The 13,766-nt window shown below is 44.8% G+C and overlaps 1 protein-coding gene across 2 annotated transcripts in view; it reads right to left on the reverse strand.

Moving 5' to 3' along the window:
- LOC118093456 (prolyl endopeptidase FAP) overlaps positions 1 to 13,766 on the reverse strand; it is a 47,588-nt gene that overhangs the window by 27,040 nt on the left and 6,782 nt on the right. For both annotated transcript variants that reach the window (XM_035132580.2, XM_035132591.2), the window contains 8 exons: positions 12,908 to 13,002; positions 12,756 to 12,830; positions 11,021 to 11,073; positions 9,676 to 9,748; positions 9,043 to 9,163; positions 7,064 to 7,218; positions 4,899 to 5,002; positions 3,556 to 3,691 (listed from right to left, as the gene is read on the reverse strand). In XM_035132580.2, coding sequence (XP_034988471.1) covers positions 3,556 to 3,691; positions 4,899 to 5,002; positions 7,064 to 7,218; positions 9,043 to 9,163; positions 9,676 to 9,748; positions 11,021 to 11,073; positions 12,756 to 12,830; positions 12,908 to 13,002 — 812 coding nt within the window. The remainder of the gene's footprint in view (positions 1 to 3,555; positions 3,692 to 4,898; positions 5,003 to 7,063; positions 7,219 to 9,042; positions 9,164 to 9,675; positions 9,749 to 11,020; positions 11,074 to 12,755; positions 12,831 to 12,907; positions 13,003 to 13,766) is intronic.

Consider the following 13,766-nt stretch of genomic DNA (forward strand, 5'->3'; position numbering starts at 1 on the left):
TAGATTTATTTAAATGCTGTTGGTGAAACATTTTTTCCACAGTCTGTATCCCTGTGGAATGTTTTCAGTAAATTTGCTCTCTGAAGGAATTATTTCCCATTTTTTAAAAATCCACCATGTTGCAGCTCAGCAGCAGAGTTATGACTTCTCTGTCAACTATTGTACTATCCTGAACACCCAATTCTGTCAATAATTTTATTAAGAGGGGAAGGAACCTCCCAGTATTAGGTCCACTGGCTAGGGCTGTTTGTTTGCATTTACATTATGTGAGAGAAATAAAAAAAATACAGTCAAAGGGGGTGCCCGTGCCAGCAGGTGCCACTCTCAAGGAGTTGCCAAGGATCCACCATTGCTCTGGAGCCCCTTTAACAATGCCCTGATGAGTTTTGGGTGGCCAGAATTATAATTGCCCACAATGCTTTGCAACACTGAGCCAATTGTGGGCAATTACATAATGGTGGTGATCGACAGCACTCATTGGAAGGATACCACCACACTTGTGTCGTTGTCCTTTTCTGGCAGTGTGAGCCTACCTATTCTTTCTTGTGCACAAACAGAAATAAATTTGAGGTAGATAAGAGGGATTCTGACATGGGAGCCACCAGAGGCCCAATGGCACATCAAATTCATTGGACAGATAGTGTCAGGCTTCAGGGAATCTGCCACGGTAGGCAGCCAAGAATTAGATAAACAAGGAGAGTTCTTACCAAGTCTTTTATTCAATATTCACAGAGAGAGGCTTAGAAAAGGTGCCTCTAATGGCGTTTCTCCGAGTAAAGTCCCACCCCCTCCGTCTCTCCTATTAGCCGCCATCCCTGTTGGCTGATCTGTGCTTTCCTCCTCTGAGCTTTCTGTTCTCCTACTTTCAAAGCCCGCCGGGTCCTGGGAGGGGGAGTCTGGAATGCTTTCTAAAGACATGGAGTCCCCTGGTGCTTCTTCTTCTTCCTGCTCCTCTCTCAATATTTCCCAGCTTCTACCCTCTGAAATGGGACCTTCTGAAAACCCCTGCTGTAAATCTATACTGTCTCCTTCTTCTCTGGAAGGTTCAGGCTGAAGAGGCAGTATCCACCATTCCTTCCCCTCCTCTGCCCAGTCCCTGATAGATAGTGTGGTGTGTAGAGATACTGCAAATATGAATCCAGAAAGGAAGAAAGTTTTTCACCTCCTTCATACAAACTATGTTAAAACAACACACACAAACAAACACATAACAAACAGTGTTTCTTGGCAAAGGAGTACAACCTGTTTCCAGAGGTTTCTCCCAAGCATATTAGCAAGATAGTTGAAACCATTGTTTACATGATTGGAAAGCATAATGGGGCAAGCAGATTAACATATTGCTTCTTCCTCTGATGCATTTTCCTGTACAACACCTTCCATTAACTAGGTGCCTCTGGCCCTGTATACAATTAGGCATAGCCACAGTTTAATTCAAGTGTGGGTGGTGGGTGGTGGGGTGGGAGAGAACCATGTCCATGTTTTAATTTCTATAAGGTAAAGGTAAAGGGACCCCTGATCATTAGGTCCAGTTGCGGACGACTCTGGGGTTGCGGGGCTCATCTCACTTTACTGGCCGAGGGAGCCGACGTTTGTCCGCAGACAGTTTTTCCGGGTCATGTGGCCAGCTTCCCACCTATTTATCTACTTGCACTTTGACATGCTTTCGAACTGCTAGGTTGGCAGGGACCAAGCAATGGGAGCTCACCTCGTCGCGGGAATTCGAACCTTCTGATCGGGAAGCCCTTAGGGCTCAGTGGTTTAACCCACAGCGCCACCCGCATCCCATTTAATTTCTATAAGCGATCCCAATTTAACATCTATTTTACATCCGAAAAGTTGAGTTTGGTGGGCATTTCTGGCTGACCGCACAAATTCTTGCCTGTGTTTAATTTTTATTCATCGGGACATATTTGCTGAACATAAACATAAAGTTCAGTGCACAGCTCTGAGTTTGCAGCACTGCTTTCCCACTGCATTTTTATTATCTTCCAGTATATGAAGTAGTCCACATTTCTTACGCATTATTACTTCCGGTTTAATCGGAAAACAAAGTAAGAGATGGAAATATAGTCCCCTAGAGATCTTTTGAGCAAACACTGCTTAATGGAGTTCTCCCATCTGCTCGCACTCCTGTTAACTAACCATTGGTGCACAGATTGATATGGTAAAAAGCACTTGATAAACAGAACGTGGCGGAGGTTTCAGCAGTGACTCTCATCAGGCAAGGACATGCTGAGGAGTGCAATTATCCTGGAGTTTGGACCCGACGTTGCCACAATGCTGGTTCCAAGTCCAGTGAGTATAATTTGGCAACTTGAAACCTGACTCTGTGTTCCATGTAGATCGGCAGGGCCACTGCCAATGATGGTATGAGTAAGGCAAAGAGAATTCAAGTGCAGTAACCCCATTAGTGGGTTAAGAATATAAGGGCAGGGCCACAGCCCTTAGGCAGTGCTATTTCTCCAGAAAAAGAGGTGCCAGAACTCACTATGAAGGCCTCCCGTGTTCTCTTATCATGTCAATCGTGGCATTCTGGCTGAAAACAGCCCTGCCTGCAGGTCAGCGGTAGATATAGTGGTACCTCTGGTTAAGAACTTAATCTGTTCTGGAGGTCCGTTCTTAACCTGAAACTGTTCTTAACCTGAAGCACCACTTTAGCTAATGGGGCCTCCTGCTGCCGCCGCGCCGCCAGAGCACAATTTCTGTTCCTGAAGCAAAGTTCTTAACCTGAGGTACTATTTCTGTGTTAGCGGAGTTTGTAACCTGAAGCGTTTGTAACTCGAGGTACCACTGTACTCCTTTTTAGGGTATTCCTTACAGAATAAAATCTGGATTGAGGGAGGGGAAAGTGTGGGAACGCTATGATTTGGAGAACGTAATATGGACAACGAAGAATTAACGGAGGTCCCAGAAGCTTCCTACCCACATGAAACCACAGTACGGATGAGGCCTGAGTCAAACCGAGAGTTCATCTAGCTCAGACTGGCAGTGGCTCTCCTGGGTTTCAGGCACTAAGTTTTCCTACTCTTCCCTTGTGATGCCAGGGATTGAACCTGGAACATGTCAGTGAGCTACCGCCATTCCTTGGGCTTCAGGGGAAATTGCTGAAAATTGACCCTAGCAATTAGTGGATGAGTCTGTGAGCAGAGCCCCAATCACGGGAGCATGGGGTCCAACCCAGCATTTGGAAAACTCTTCCCTTTCCCCCCACTTTTGCACAAAAGGAATACATTTGGCTGCTTACCCAGTGGGTAGCTGTTGAGGCCCAGCTCCTTCCCCTCAGGAGCAATGCTGGGGCTAGGCAGTCAGCCATTGGGGAATTCCCAGGCCACCCGCTGGAGATGGGCAGGCTTTCCCACCACCTGTTGATTTGAATCCTGGCCAATCCGGCCGGACCAGGTGGGCGGGGCTTAGGACCCAATAAAGGCTGGCTGCCCTCCCCCGCACACACGTTTGCACAAAAGTAATACAGAGACCGTGAATGCTCACCAGTGGGTAAGAGAAGCTACTTCTGCATCTCTTCTATCAAAATACTAGCTCGGTGGGAAACGGTACCTGTGGGCAGTCCCAGGACCTGGAGCGGTCGTTGTAGTCGCAGATGGCTGACACGGAAAAGTTCTGGATCCTTTTCAGCCACTGCACGCAGATTCGGTTGTCTCTCACCCAAGTAATCCAAGTGACATAGTGATCGCTGGAAAAGAAGAGGGGAGAGGAAGGGGCTGTTTACTATGAGAGGGGTCGGCATGGCGTGTTTAATAGTACACCTGTGACAAGCCAGACCTCTTTCAAACCAAGGACTGCATTCCGACCTGGGCAACCTTTCAAGGCCACACTTACACATCCCACAGTTACAGATCCTCCAGCCAGACTACGGGGAAGCATTCTCAGTGTTCAGGAACACATTCTAGCGAGGCCAAAACACTTAAGGAGGCTATGAAGTAGGGCGGTTGAAGGGTGTGGGGAGAGGGGATGTGGCTGAGAGGAGTGTATGGTCTAAGGAAAGGCCCAAGGGCCAGACAGAGGTTTGGAGGGCCACATGCAAGCTCCTGGCCCAAGGTTCCCCACCCTGGGCATAGCCAGGATTCATGTGAGGAGGGGGGGCAGGACATCCACCTGTCATCATCTTCTGTCTGGTTCTGTCTAGCAGATTTGGAATGAAATGTCTCAACCTCGCTGCGAGAAGCCAAGTTACAGGGAACCAGGCAGAGGGCCTTCTCGGTAGTGGCGCCCGCCCTGTGGAACGCCCTCCCACCAGATGTCAAAGAGAAAAACAACTACCAGACTTTTAGAGGACACCTGAAGGCAGCCCTGTTCAGGGAAGCTTTTAATGTTTAATAAATTATTGTATTTTAATACTTCTTTTGGAAGCCGCCCAGAGTGGCTGGGGAAACCCAGCCAGATGGGCGGGGTATAAATAAAAAAAATATTATATTATTATTATATCAACCACAGTTGTTTTACATTGCTTCCTTCTGACTCCAAGCGCTCAGAAAAATCTGCCTAAATCTTTCTACAATTTCTACTTTTAGTTAAGTATTTTTATTTATTGACTTGATGGTGAGAGCGACAGCTGCCCCTCCTGTTCCCCCTGGCTATGCCCATGTTCCCTACGCCTGTCGGAGTAATGTCCAACATTTGTCTTCCTCAGAGTAGACCTATTAAAATCAAAGGGTAAAGGGAACATAAGTTCATCAGTTCTGGTGGGTCTTTGACTTGGTAGGATATCACCCACAGTTTTTCGATGGCAGTGGAAAATGAAAAGCTAGCATCTACGCTAGTTCCATAGAACAGATCTGCAAGGGGCAGTGGTGGTGGGGAGCCCAGGGTCAAATTATTTAAAATAAATATTCTATTGCTAAAACAAAAGAAAAGAAAAATGAAGAAGAAAACATCAGTACCTTGATGCTATCACTGCTGGAGCAGGTACTTCCTTAGGACCTAAAGCTTCAGGATAAGTAGCATCCACAACATACACTCGGACGGTAGGGTTTTTAGCCCCAGCCTTCAAAGGAAAACATATAATCAGGTTCAAAATAATCTCCAGGGAATTGAGGGAAGCCTGATTGCCCCCCAAGACCGGCTGCTCCTAAGGAGGTCTGCCCTCTGTGCCAGCCTGCCATTGGCCAATTTGGCAGGCTGGCGCAGAGCCGGATTTCAAGCTGGGAGTATGAACCAAAGTTCACACTCCGGCAAGAGCAGCCCCTGGCGCCCCAGCTCTGCACCATGGGGGGGGGGAGCGCTGGCCATCCTGCAATGCCACCCCACCCCAAAAGGGGGTAAGTGGACTTGGACTACAACTCCCATCCCCCCTGACTACTGGTCCTACTAATTAGGGATGATGGGAGTTGTAGTCCAACAACATATGAGAACCCAAGTTTGAGAAAACCTGGCATACATGTGAGCCCTATTGCTTTACGGAAAGAAAGTTTGCAGTAGGCACTGCACAAATTAATACATAGATTATTATAATATTTCATCCTCATCATGTGTGTTACTTCTATACTGCTATTTGGCCAAGATTTGTATTAATACAAAAGAAAATACATTAAGACCACAGGGAACGTAAATACAAAGATACAATACAATAAATCAGTTTTTTTTTAAAAAAAATAACAATATCCCAGGCATGCCATAAATCACACTTTACACCAGGCATAGGCAATCTTGGCTCTCCAGATGTTTTGGAACTACAACTCCCATGATCCCTTACCACTGGCCCTGTTAGCTAGGGATCATGGGAGTTGTAGTTCTAAAACATCTGGAGAGCCAAGGTTGCCTATGCCTGCTTTACACAGTCACGAGTTGCATTTGTGCCCTCACGCACAACACAACTGCGATCCACAAATGAACTGCCCACACAATAGGCTTCTCCCTGAAAGCAACCCACAGCTGTGGTGAAGTTCTTACAGTAGCTCTCCAGGCTAGCTGGCTCAACTTTGACTCACCCAAACACTTCCCTTTCAAAATACTGAAGGGAAGGATCCAGTCTTTAGCTGCCTCTTCCCCTCCTCTCCCTGCATGCATAAGAACCTTTTACTGCCAGTCTCTATCCTTTTCTGTCAGCAGCCATCCTGGACATGGAGAGTTATGCTAACAGGAGGGAAGTCAGGGACTGGGCAGAGGAGGAATGGTGGAGCCTGCCTACCCAGCCTGAACCTTCCAGAGAAGAGGAAGACAGTATAGATTGACAACAGTGATTTGCAGGAGGTCACAGCTTAGAGGTAGAGCTGGAAAATAATGAGAGAGGAGGAGGCAGGGGAGGCAGAGCTAGAGCAGCTGGCTGAACATGTTATCACTAGAAAGCTTTACAGACCTTCCTTCTCCCAGAACCCAGCGAGCATTGAAAGTAGGAGAGCAAAGGGCTCAGAGAAAAATCACCCTAAGAGGCTATCATAAGGTGGGTGGTGCTGTTGACAATTGGGTGGGGTGTGTGGAGATTACTCAGAACAATGCCATTACTCAAAGAGGCAGCGTTTCTAAACCTCTCTCTGTGAATATTGAATAAAAGACATTGGTAAGATTTTCCTTGTCTATCTGTTCCTGGCAGCCCACTGTGTGGGGATCGGATTCCCTGACACCTGACAAGGGCTGAGTACAGTGGTACCTCAGAAGACGAATGCCCTGCAAGACGAATTTTTCGCAAGACGAATGCATCTTGCGATCTAATGGTGACTCGCAAGACGAATTCGTTTTTGAGAAAAATTCATCTTGCGAAATTTAATTAATGCGTTCCTATGGGCAAAAAAAGAAATTTCAATGCATTTCTATGGGAAACTGCGATTCGCAGATGATTTTTTCGCAAAACGAATTGACTCGCGGAACGAATTAAATTCGTCTTGCGAGGCACCACTGTATGTCCAACGGTAAAGGTGAAACGATAGACCGGGCCCTTTATTATGTCATCATCAAAATATACAATGCTTAACCCAATAGTTAGTTTAATACTAATAGGCATTTAAATCCAGCAGTTAAATCTTAGAAATCCAAGCATCTCTACACTAAAATTTGATCAGATCTCATTCAACAGAGCCAAGCCAAGTAAACAACAAAACCCCAAACATACCTTTGGATATGGTATCTTTATTTTTCTAGGATATTGATCTTCACCATAGTATGAATATTCAATAACTGGTATTCCAGAATCATTAAACTGTAGGTATGCCACATTCTTTGCATTTGGAGACCACCACAGTGCATATTTTACAGCAAGCATTTCCTCTAAGAGAAATCATGTTAAATATATGTTATTCTACTACAAAAGAGGATCATGAGCTACCGTTATCTTGTAAGGACACCAGTGTACATAGAACCCATTTATCTGATAAGCTGCCATGCATCAAACAAGCAAGGCAGCTCTGTCCCAGTGGTAAGCCCTCAACTTGAATGACACGTGAGACGTTGTTTCTGCTGTACAGATTTGTCCTCATTTTTTCTGGATAAATACCATGGCTAGTTTAAAAGGGAAGGGGAGAGGATAGGGCAGGGCAGGCATCCCCAAACTGCGGCCCTCCAGATGTTTTGGCCTACAACTCCCATGATCCCTAGCTAGCAGGACCAGTGGTCAGGGAAGATGGGAATTGTAGTCCAAAACATCTGGAGGGCCGAAGTTTGGGGATGCCTGGGATAGGGCATATCTGTTGCTAAGCTAGTCTAGTGCAACAAAGCATAGCATTATTCCAGCCTTATTGGCAGTGATGGATTTATGTTATGAGGGTTCCCTGTTTGGGAGGCCCTAGTTATTCACCTAAATAAATGTAACTATGTCCAAGAACATTGCAGAGCTAAATGTGTAAGAATGTTAGTTAATAGCATGGATTATATATTTTTTCTTCCTATATACATAGAAATGCAAGGCTGTCATCATGCAGTCCCTATTGGATTTGCATGAAGTCAGGAGATTGATACCATTGGCAAGCAACGTGAGCAGGAGCCTTTTGTTTCTAATTCATGATGTACATATAAGAGCAACATGGATACCCATTCAAAGAATGTAAAATATTCATAGATGTTAAATACTCTTGAGATAAAGAATGTGAGTAAATTTGACTGAATGTGAGGTAATATTGGCTCAAATGGCCAAGAGAACCAAATGAGGAGGCTTGGTGGGCCATATTAGCCCAGAAGCCAGAGTCTCTATTATTAGTGGCGTGTTTTAGAAGCCAAATTAGAAGAAATGGTGTCCTAATATTACATATAAACACAATACTAGTGTGGCGCTCACACAGTTCCATGGACTATTGACTCTGCACAACCATGGTTTATCTCTTCCACTGCCACCAACCAGGTTTCCCCGGTAATATATTCAGACTCAGTCAGGTTGTAATGTATTAACAAAGATTCCAGTTTATTGTGAATGCAAAAAAGTTTTAAATACTTTGAAACACTGTAATCCGATTCACTCTCTCTGTCTCCCCTCTGTCTCTAACTCACTCTGACTCCTATGCCTCCCACCCACAAGAAACCAACCAAACTAACTGCCAAACCCCCTGTATTGAGCCTTAAACACAGTTAGGCTCTGCCCCTGGGCTTTCTTATTGGTCAGCCTATTAACTCTTTCTCTCTCTCCCCCAGTACGACATCTCCATAATGAGTGGGCAAAGGCCACAACTAGTTCTTAAGTTGGACGGATAGTTTTATGACAGATATCTGAGGAACATACAAAAGTGGGTAGGTCTAAAACCTAGCAGAAACTAACTAACAGAAATATCCCCCCACCTTACCCTGAAGAAATATGTGGCAGGATGTGAAAAACCAAGATACAGGATGTTAGGAAACCACAGTGAGAATGCATGTTATTGCTGTAAGAAATTGAGCAAAGCTGTTGACAAATAGTAAATTATGATGGTGAATAACCATGCTGACTTGTAGTTAGCAGCTAGATTTTTGCAGTTTTGAGGAAGGGACTCCTTATGAGAAATAGAATCATTCTACACAAACACAGCACTATGAACAACTTTTGGCTGCTGCTCAGGGCATCACATCTTTTTGCTGCCCAACTCTTGCCTCGCATGGCAATAATATTGATTTCAGGTTGATGTTTACCTTCGTAGACCCAGTCAGGGATTCCATTAAATATTTCATTCCAATAACCATTTGTAGTTATTTGAACAGCAGTGTCTCTGGGGCCTTGTTTCAAATAGATATTATTCTGATACACATAAACCTGGGAAGGAAAAAAAAATCAAAATCATTTTATGCAGTCAAAGCTATTGAGGACAGGGAATTACAGTGAGGGGGGAAAGTATTTGATCCCCTGCTAAATTTGCCCGTTTGCCCCCTGATATGAAGAAATGACCAGTCCATGATTTTAATGGTAGGTTTATTGTAGCTGTGAGTAGTGCTTTCTTTGCATCTGGGCAGACAGAAGATGGTCAGAAACTACAGTGGTTGGGTAAATAGCAAATGAAGAGACCCTAACACCCGGGTCCCTGTACCTTGGGTTTGTCTAGTTTTCGGAGAAGACAAAGTGGTCCAACAATTACCAGGTCTCTGTGCTAAAGCACCCACAGTTCCAGGCAGCCGTGGAGTGTTTATCTTTTTAAGAGTCAATATTCTAAAGCACAGCTGATAAGCAGAGATAAGAAGGCCTACAGAAACGATGCCTGCGCAAACACTAAAGGCAAATGAATCTCATAAAAAAGACGCGTTATTGTCACACTTTGTGAGCTTACTGACCAATTTGTGTCCAACAGGTGACCAGGCTATATACTGAATGCCATGCGGAAGCTCGTGTCCTTTGACAAAAGCACTGCAAAGGGAAAGAAAGGAGAGATAAAAAGGCAAGCTTGGTATTTCAAGGTCAGATTTCTTTTAAAGCCCTAGGCTTCCACAAAAGAATCCCCAAAGAAGGGTCAACAGCAAACAAAAAGGACCCTCGTGAGCACCTAGGCGGACATGGGCACAATGGAGCCCACTGAAGTGGATGGTTCTTTTCTTATTTAATTTCTTGTTATAGTTGGGGGCAGCCATCTAGTCATGTACATGGTTACAGATACTCATTTTATTATTTTTTACTTTATAATATGTTGACTCTCTTTTTCAACAATTTGACAGAGCTTATTCCCAAGTCAATGTGTTCAGCATCTGGGCAGCAGAGGCAAGCCCCATTGTATTCCTGTGGTTATGGGAGTGCTGTGATTTAAGGGAGCCTAGAAAGTGCACACACCAAGAGTATTTGGGTCATATCTTGCGGTAGAGTTCCGCGAGTGCAGAAGACTTGTGTTACAGAACTTTCCTCTCCCCTTCCCTGCACACCTTTAGAATCTGCTCCAGAGGGGACGCAGGGAGAAGAGAGGAAGGGGAAGTCCCATTGCGTGAGCAGAATTTGCTATGTGCAGCATGGGATATAACCATTTAGAAGTGGATAATTTAGTAATGTCACAGGAAACAATGTGCCTATTAGCTTGCCTAACTAATACAAGAACATAAGGAGAGCAGTGGTTGATCTAGTCTAGCAACTTGTTCTCACAGTTGTCCACCAGATGTCCATAAGGGACCCCTCAGGCATTGGCGCCAACTCAGGGGGGCCTCGGCACCCACAAAATTCCCATTATGGATGCCCAAGCATATCTGCGGCAAGCCCCAGCAGAGGCCCTGGCCCAGTTGCTGCCGCACATGAGAGCCAGAGGAGGAGGCGGGCAGAGGCCAAGCAGCATGCACACACAATGGCGCAAGTGACGTCATGACATCAGGCCACGTGTGCTGCTGGACACCCACAATCTGGAGGCCAAGTTGGCACCACTGCCCTTAAGCAGGACCTGAGCACAAGAGCACACACCCCCTTCCTGTGGATTCCAGCAACGGGACTCTGACTGTGGAGGCAAAGCACAGTCACTGCATCTGGTAGCCATTGACTGCCTTATCCTCCATGATTTTGTCTTTTAAAGCCCACCAAAGTTATCACTGTTCTCCTAAGAGGAAAAAAAAGTATGCCTTAAAGGAGCCCAAGTAGAAGACCAAGAACAAACAGGGAACAGATTGACTTGTGGGTCAGTATAAAAGAAAACTTTTTCAGTCTTACCTGTTTGCAAGATCGTAAATGTGATAGGATGCTGTATAAGAGTACCTCCAGAGCTGAAAAAGTTACAACAGAGACATAACATGATTAGTTATTATTATAGCCGAAACATAGCAACATACAGTATTCCTCCCAACATTATTTTAACAGAAGCCAGTTTCACTTTATGAAAGCTCTGCAAACCTTCACAATGGCACTGTCCAAGCACCAGTTATCACAACACAGCTCACCTTGCGGAAGCTGCTGGAAATGCTTCCTGGTGGTGACAGCAGGTTAGCTTCCAGAAAGTATAAGGGACAATCATCACGCAGGTTGTTCAGCCAAGTAGAGTGTGTTGACACCTACAGCGCACATCCCTGAGACCCACCATGAGACTTAGGCACCCATGGGCAAAGTATTTTGGCATCTCGGGTGGCCAGCGCCATGGGGACCTGTTATTGCTAGGGGTGGGCAAATCTGTCAGCTTCAGTTTCTCATTTTCCCCAGCCTTAAGTTCAACTCTCCACATTTCCACTTCACTTTGTGATTTTCATTTTTCATCCACATGAAAATTCATTAAGCTTTTCAGTGGACGTTTTCATTCAATGCAATTTTGCCTCGTGTGCATTTTTTGGAAAGCGGTTTTCCCTTATATAATGCATTTTAGTATGTTCCTTTCACAAGCAGATGCACTTTTACCCACACTTTAAGTATGTGTAGTTTTGTATACATTAATTGGCTGGAAAACTGCATTTCACAAGACAGAGAAGTGCAGATTTCCAGAGACAGCTGAGCTTTCTTTTGACTCCCTTTTGGGGGAGTTAGGTCCTCATTTAAAGGGGAGCTAAATGTCTCCTCTGTGTCTAGCCACCACTAAGAAATATTTCCACACATGGAATGCAACATGGGTATGATCTTTTAGACATTTGATGTATTTCTCAGTCTAGTAAAAATAATAAGTTGCCCACAATCTACAAAATCTGCATAGCAATTTCCAAAATGACCACTCAGCCTAACTGCTAATGGGAATGAAAGCAGAGTAGAATGGGGCTTCTTGATTGACGCTACGTCCCCTCCCCTTGCAAAACCATGGTGTCTCTATGTCAGGCATCCCCAGACTGCGGCCCTCCAGATGGTTTGGCCTACAACTCCCATGATCCCTAGCTAACAGGACCAGTGGTCAGGGCAGATGGGAATTGTAGTCCAAAACATCTGGAGGGCCAAAGTTTGGAGATGCCTGCTCTATGTGGAGAGAGTTCAGAATGTTCTCCTTCATCTCAGCCCTTATTGAGGATCGCACAAGTGTGTTTGCCTTGGACCATTGGGAAATTTCCCTGATAACAGAGAAAAGTCCACCTATTGGTTTATTTTGTCAGCAGAATTAGGAGATGCTTGCTTATACAGAAGAATAACAAGAGGAATTCCACTCCCCATCACCTCCGCTTCTGATTCATTGGTGGTGGGAAACAGGGCTGATTGTAAGCTAAGGAATAAATACTGGTTTGTATCCAAAGTAGTGCTTTGTAACTTCTGCTTCCCAATGAAGCTTCCCTCATCTTCTTCCCCTGCACCCCCTTCCCTAAGACTGTTCCACGAATTTCCCCCAAACCCATGTAGGGCATGGGGAGCACATGGGGGGAGGGAGGGAGTTCTATCGCTCACTAACAATGTGACCAATGTTCACTAAAAACGGGGAGTTACACAAACATAACAAGTGCACTGGATCCCGCCCACAAATCTCAGCTGAAAAACATTTTACCTTAGAGTAGTTGCTTTCCAACAGCATGAAATTCTGGTCAGCTGACAGTATATAGCTTGTGGCATTCACTTTTTTCTAAAAGATTTAAAGATACGAATTAGAAGCCAAAGCATGGCCCTTTGACCAATTTTTAAAATTACAGTAATACGTACAAGTACGCTGTTAGACAGGAGTGTGTGTGACTGCCCATATTCAACATTGTAACGAATTATATCATCTTCTGGGAACTGGTGGAGATATTCATTTCCTTAGGAGGGAGGAGGAAAAACATAGCCTGAATGATTACAATAAGCTTGGTTACAAATGTCATCTCACTACAGCATCTGTTACAGCAAATGATGTTGGAAATGGATGTAAAATAACAATACTTTGATGCTGTAATTCGGGGGGGGGGGAGAGAGAGATGGAACAATCTCAGGTAGCTCAAATAGTGGACACACCACACATTAAAAACACATAATTTCCCCCAAAGAATCCTGGGAACTGTAGTTTGTTAAGGATGCAGGGAACTGCAGTTATGTGAGGGGTAAACTACATTTCCCAGGATTCTTTGGGGAAGTCATGTGTTTTTAATGTATGGCATTACGCAGCCTGAGATAGGGGCAGAGGTTAGAGTAGACAATGCACAATTTATACTGCTGTGTTCTATATTTATGTTTGCTTTACAGAAACAGCAGAAACTTTCTCTTTCTGCCACCTCCCTCCCTCCCTCTTTCTGTCTCCCTCCCTCTGCCCTGCTCTTTTCTTTCATGCTTTCTGCCACCCCCTTCTTTCTTGCCCTTTTTCTGCCGCCCTATTTTATGCAAATCCTATTGGTCTCAGTCTGCAGTTACTAGTTAATATCAAGGTACTTACATGGCACAATGAAACCCCATACACCTCACTTTTCCCCATTCCTCGAACATTTTAGCTGCACTTACTTTTTTGTTTTAGAAACCACATACCCCATACTTCCAATGCATTTACGTTTCTCAGGGCAGCTTAAAACATTTAAAAACAAAACACACCCCC

The sequence above is a fragment of the Zootoca vivipara genome, chromosome 1 (assembly GCF_963506605.1).
Source record: "Zootoca vivipara chromosome 1, rZooViv1.1, whole genome shotgun sequence".
NCBI lineage: Eukaryota > Metazoa > Chordata > Lepidosauria > Squamata > Lacertidae > Zootoca > Zootoca vivipara.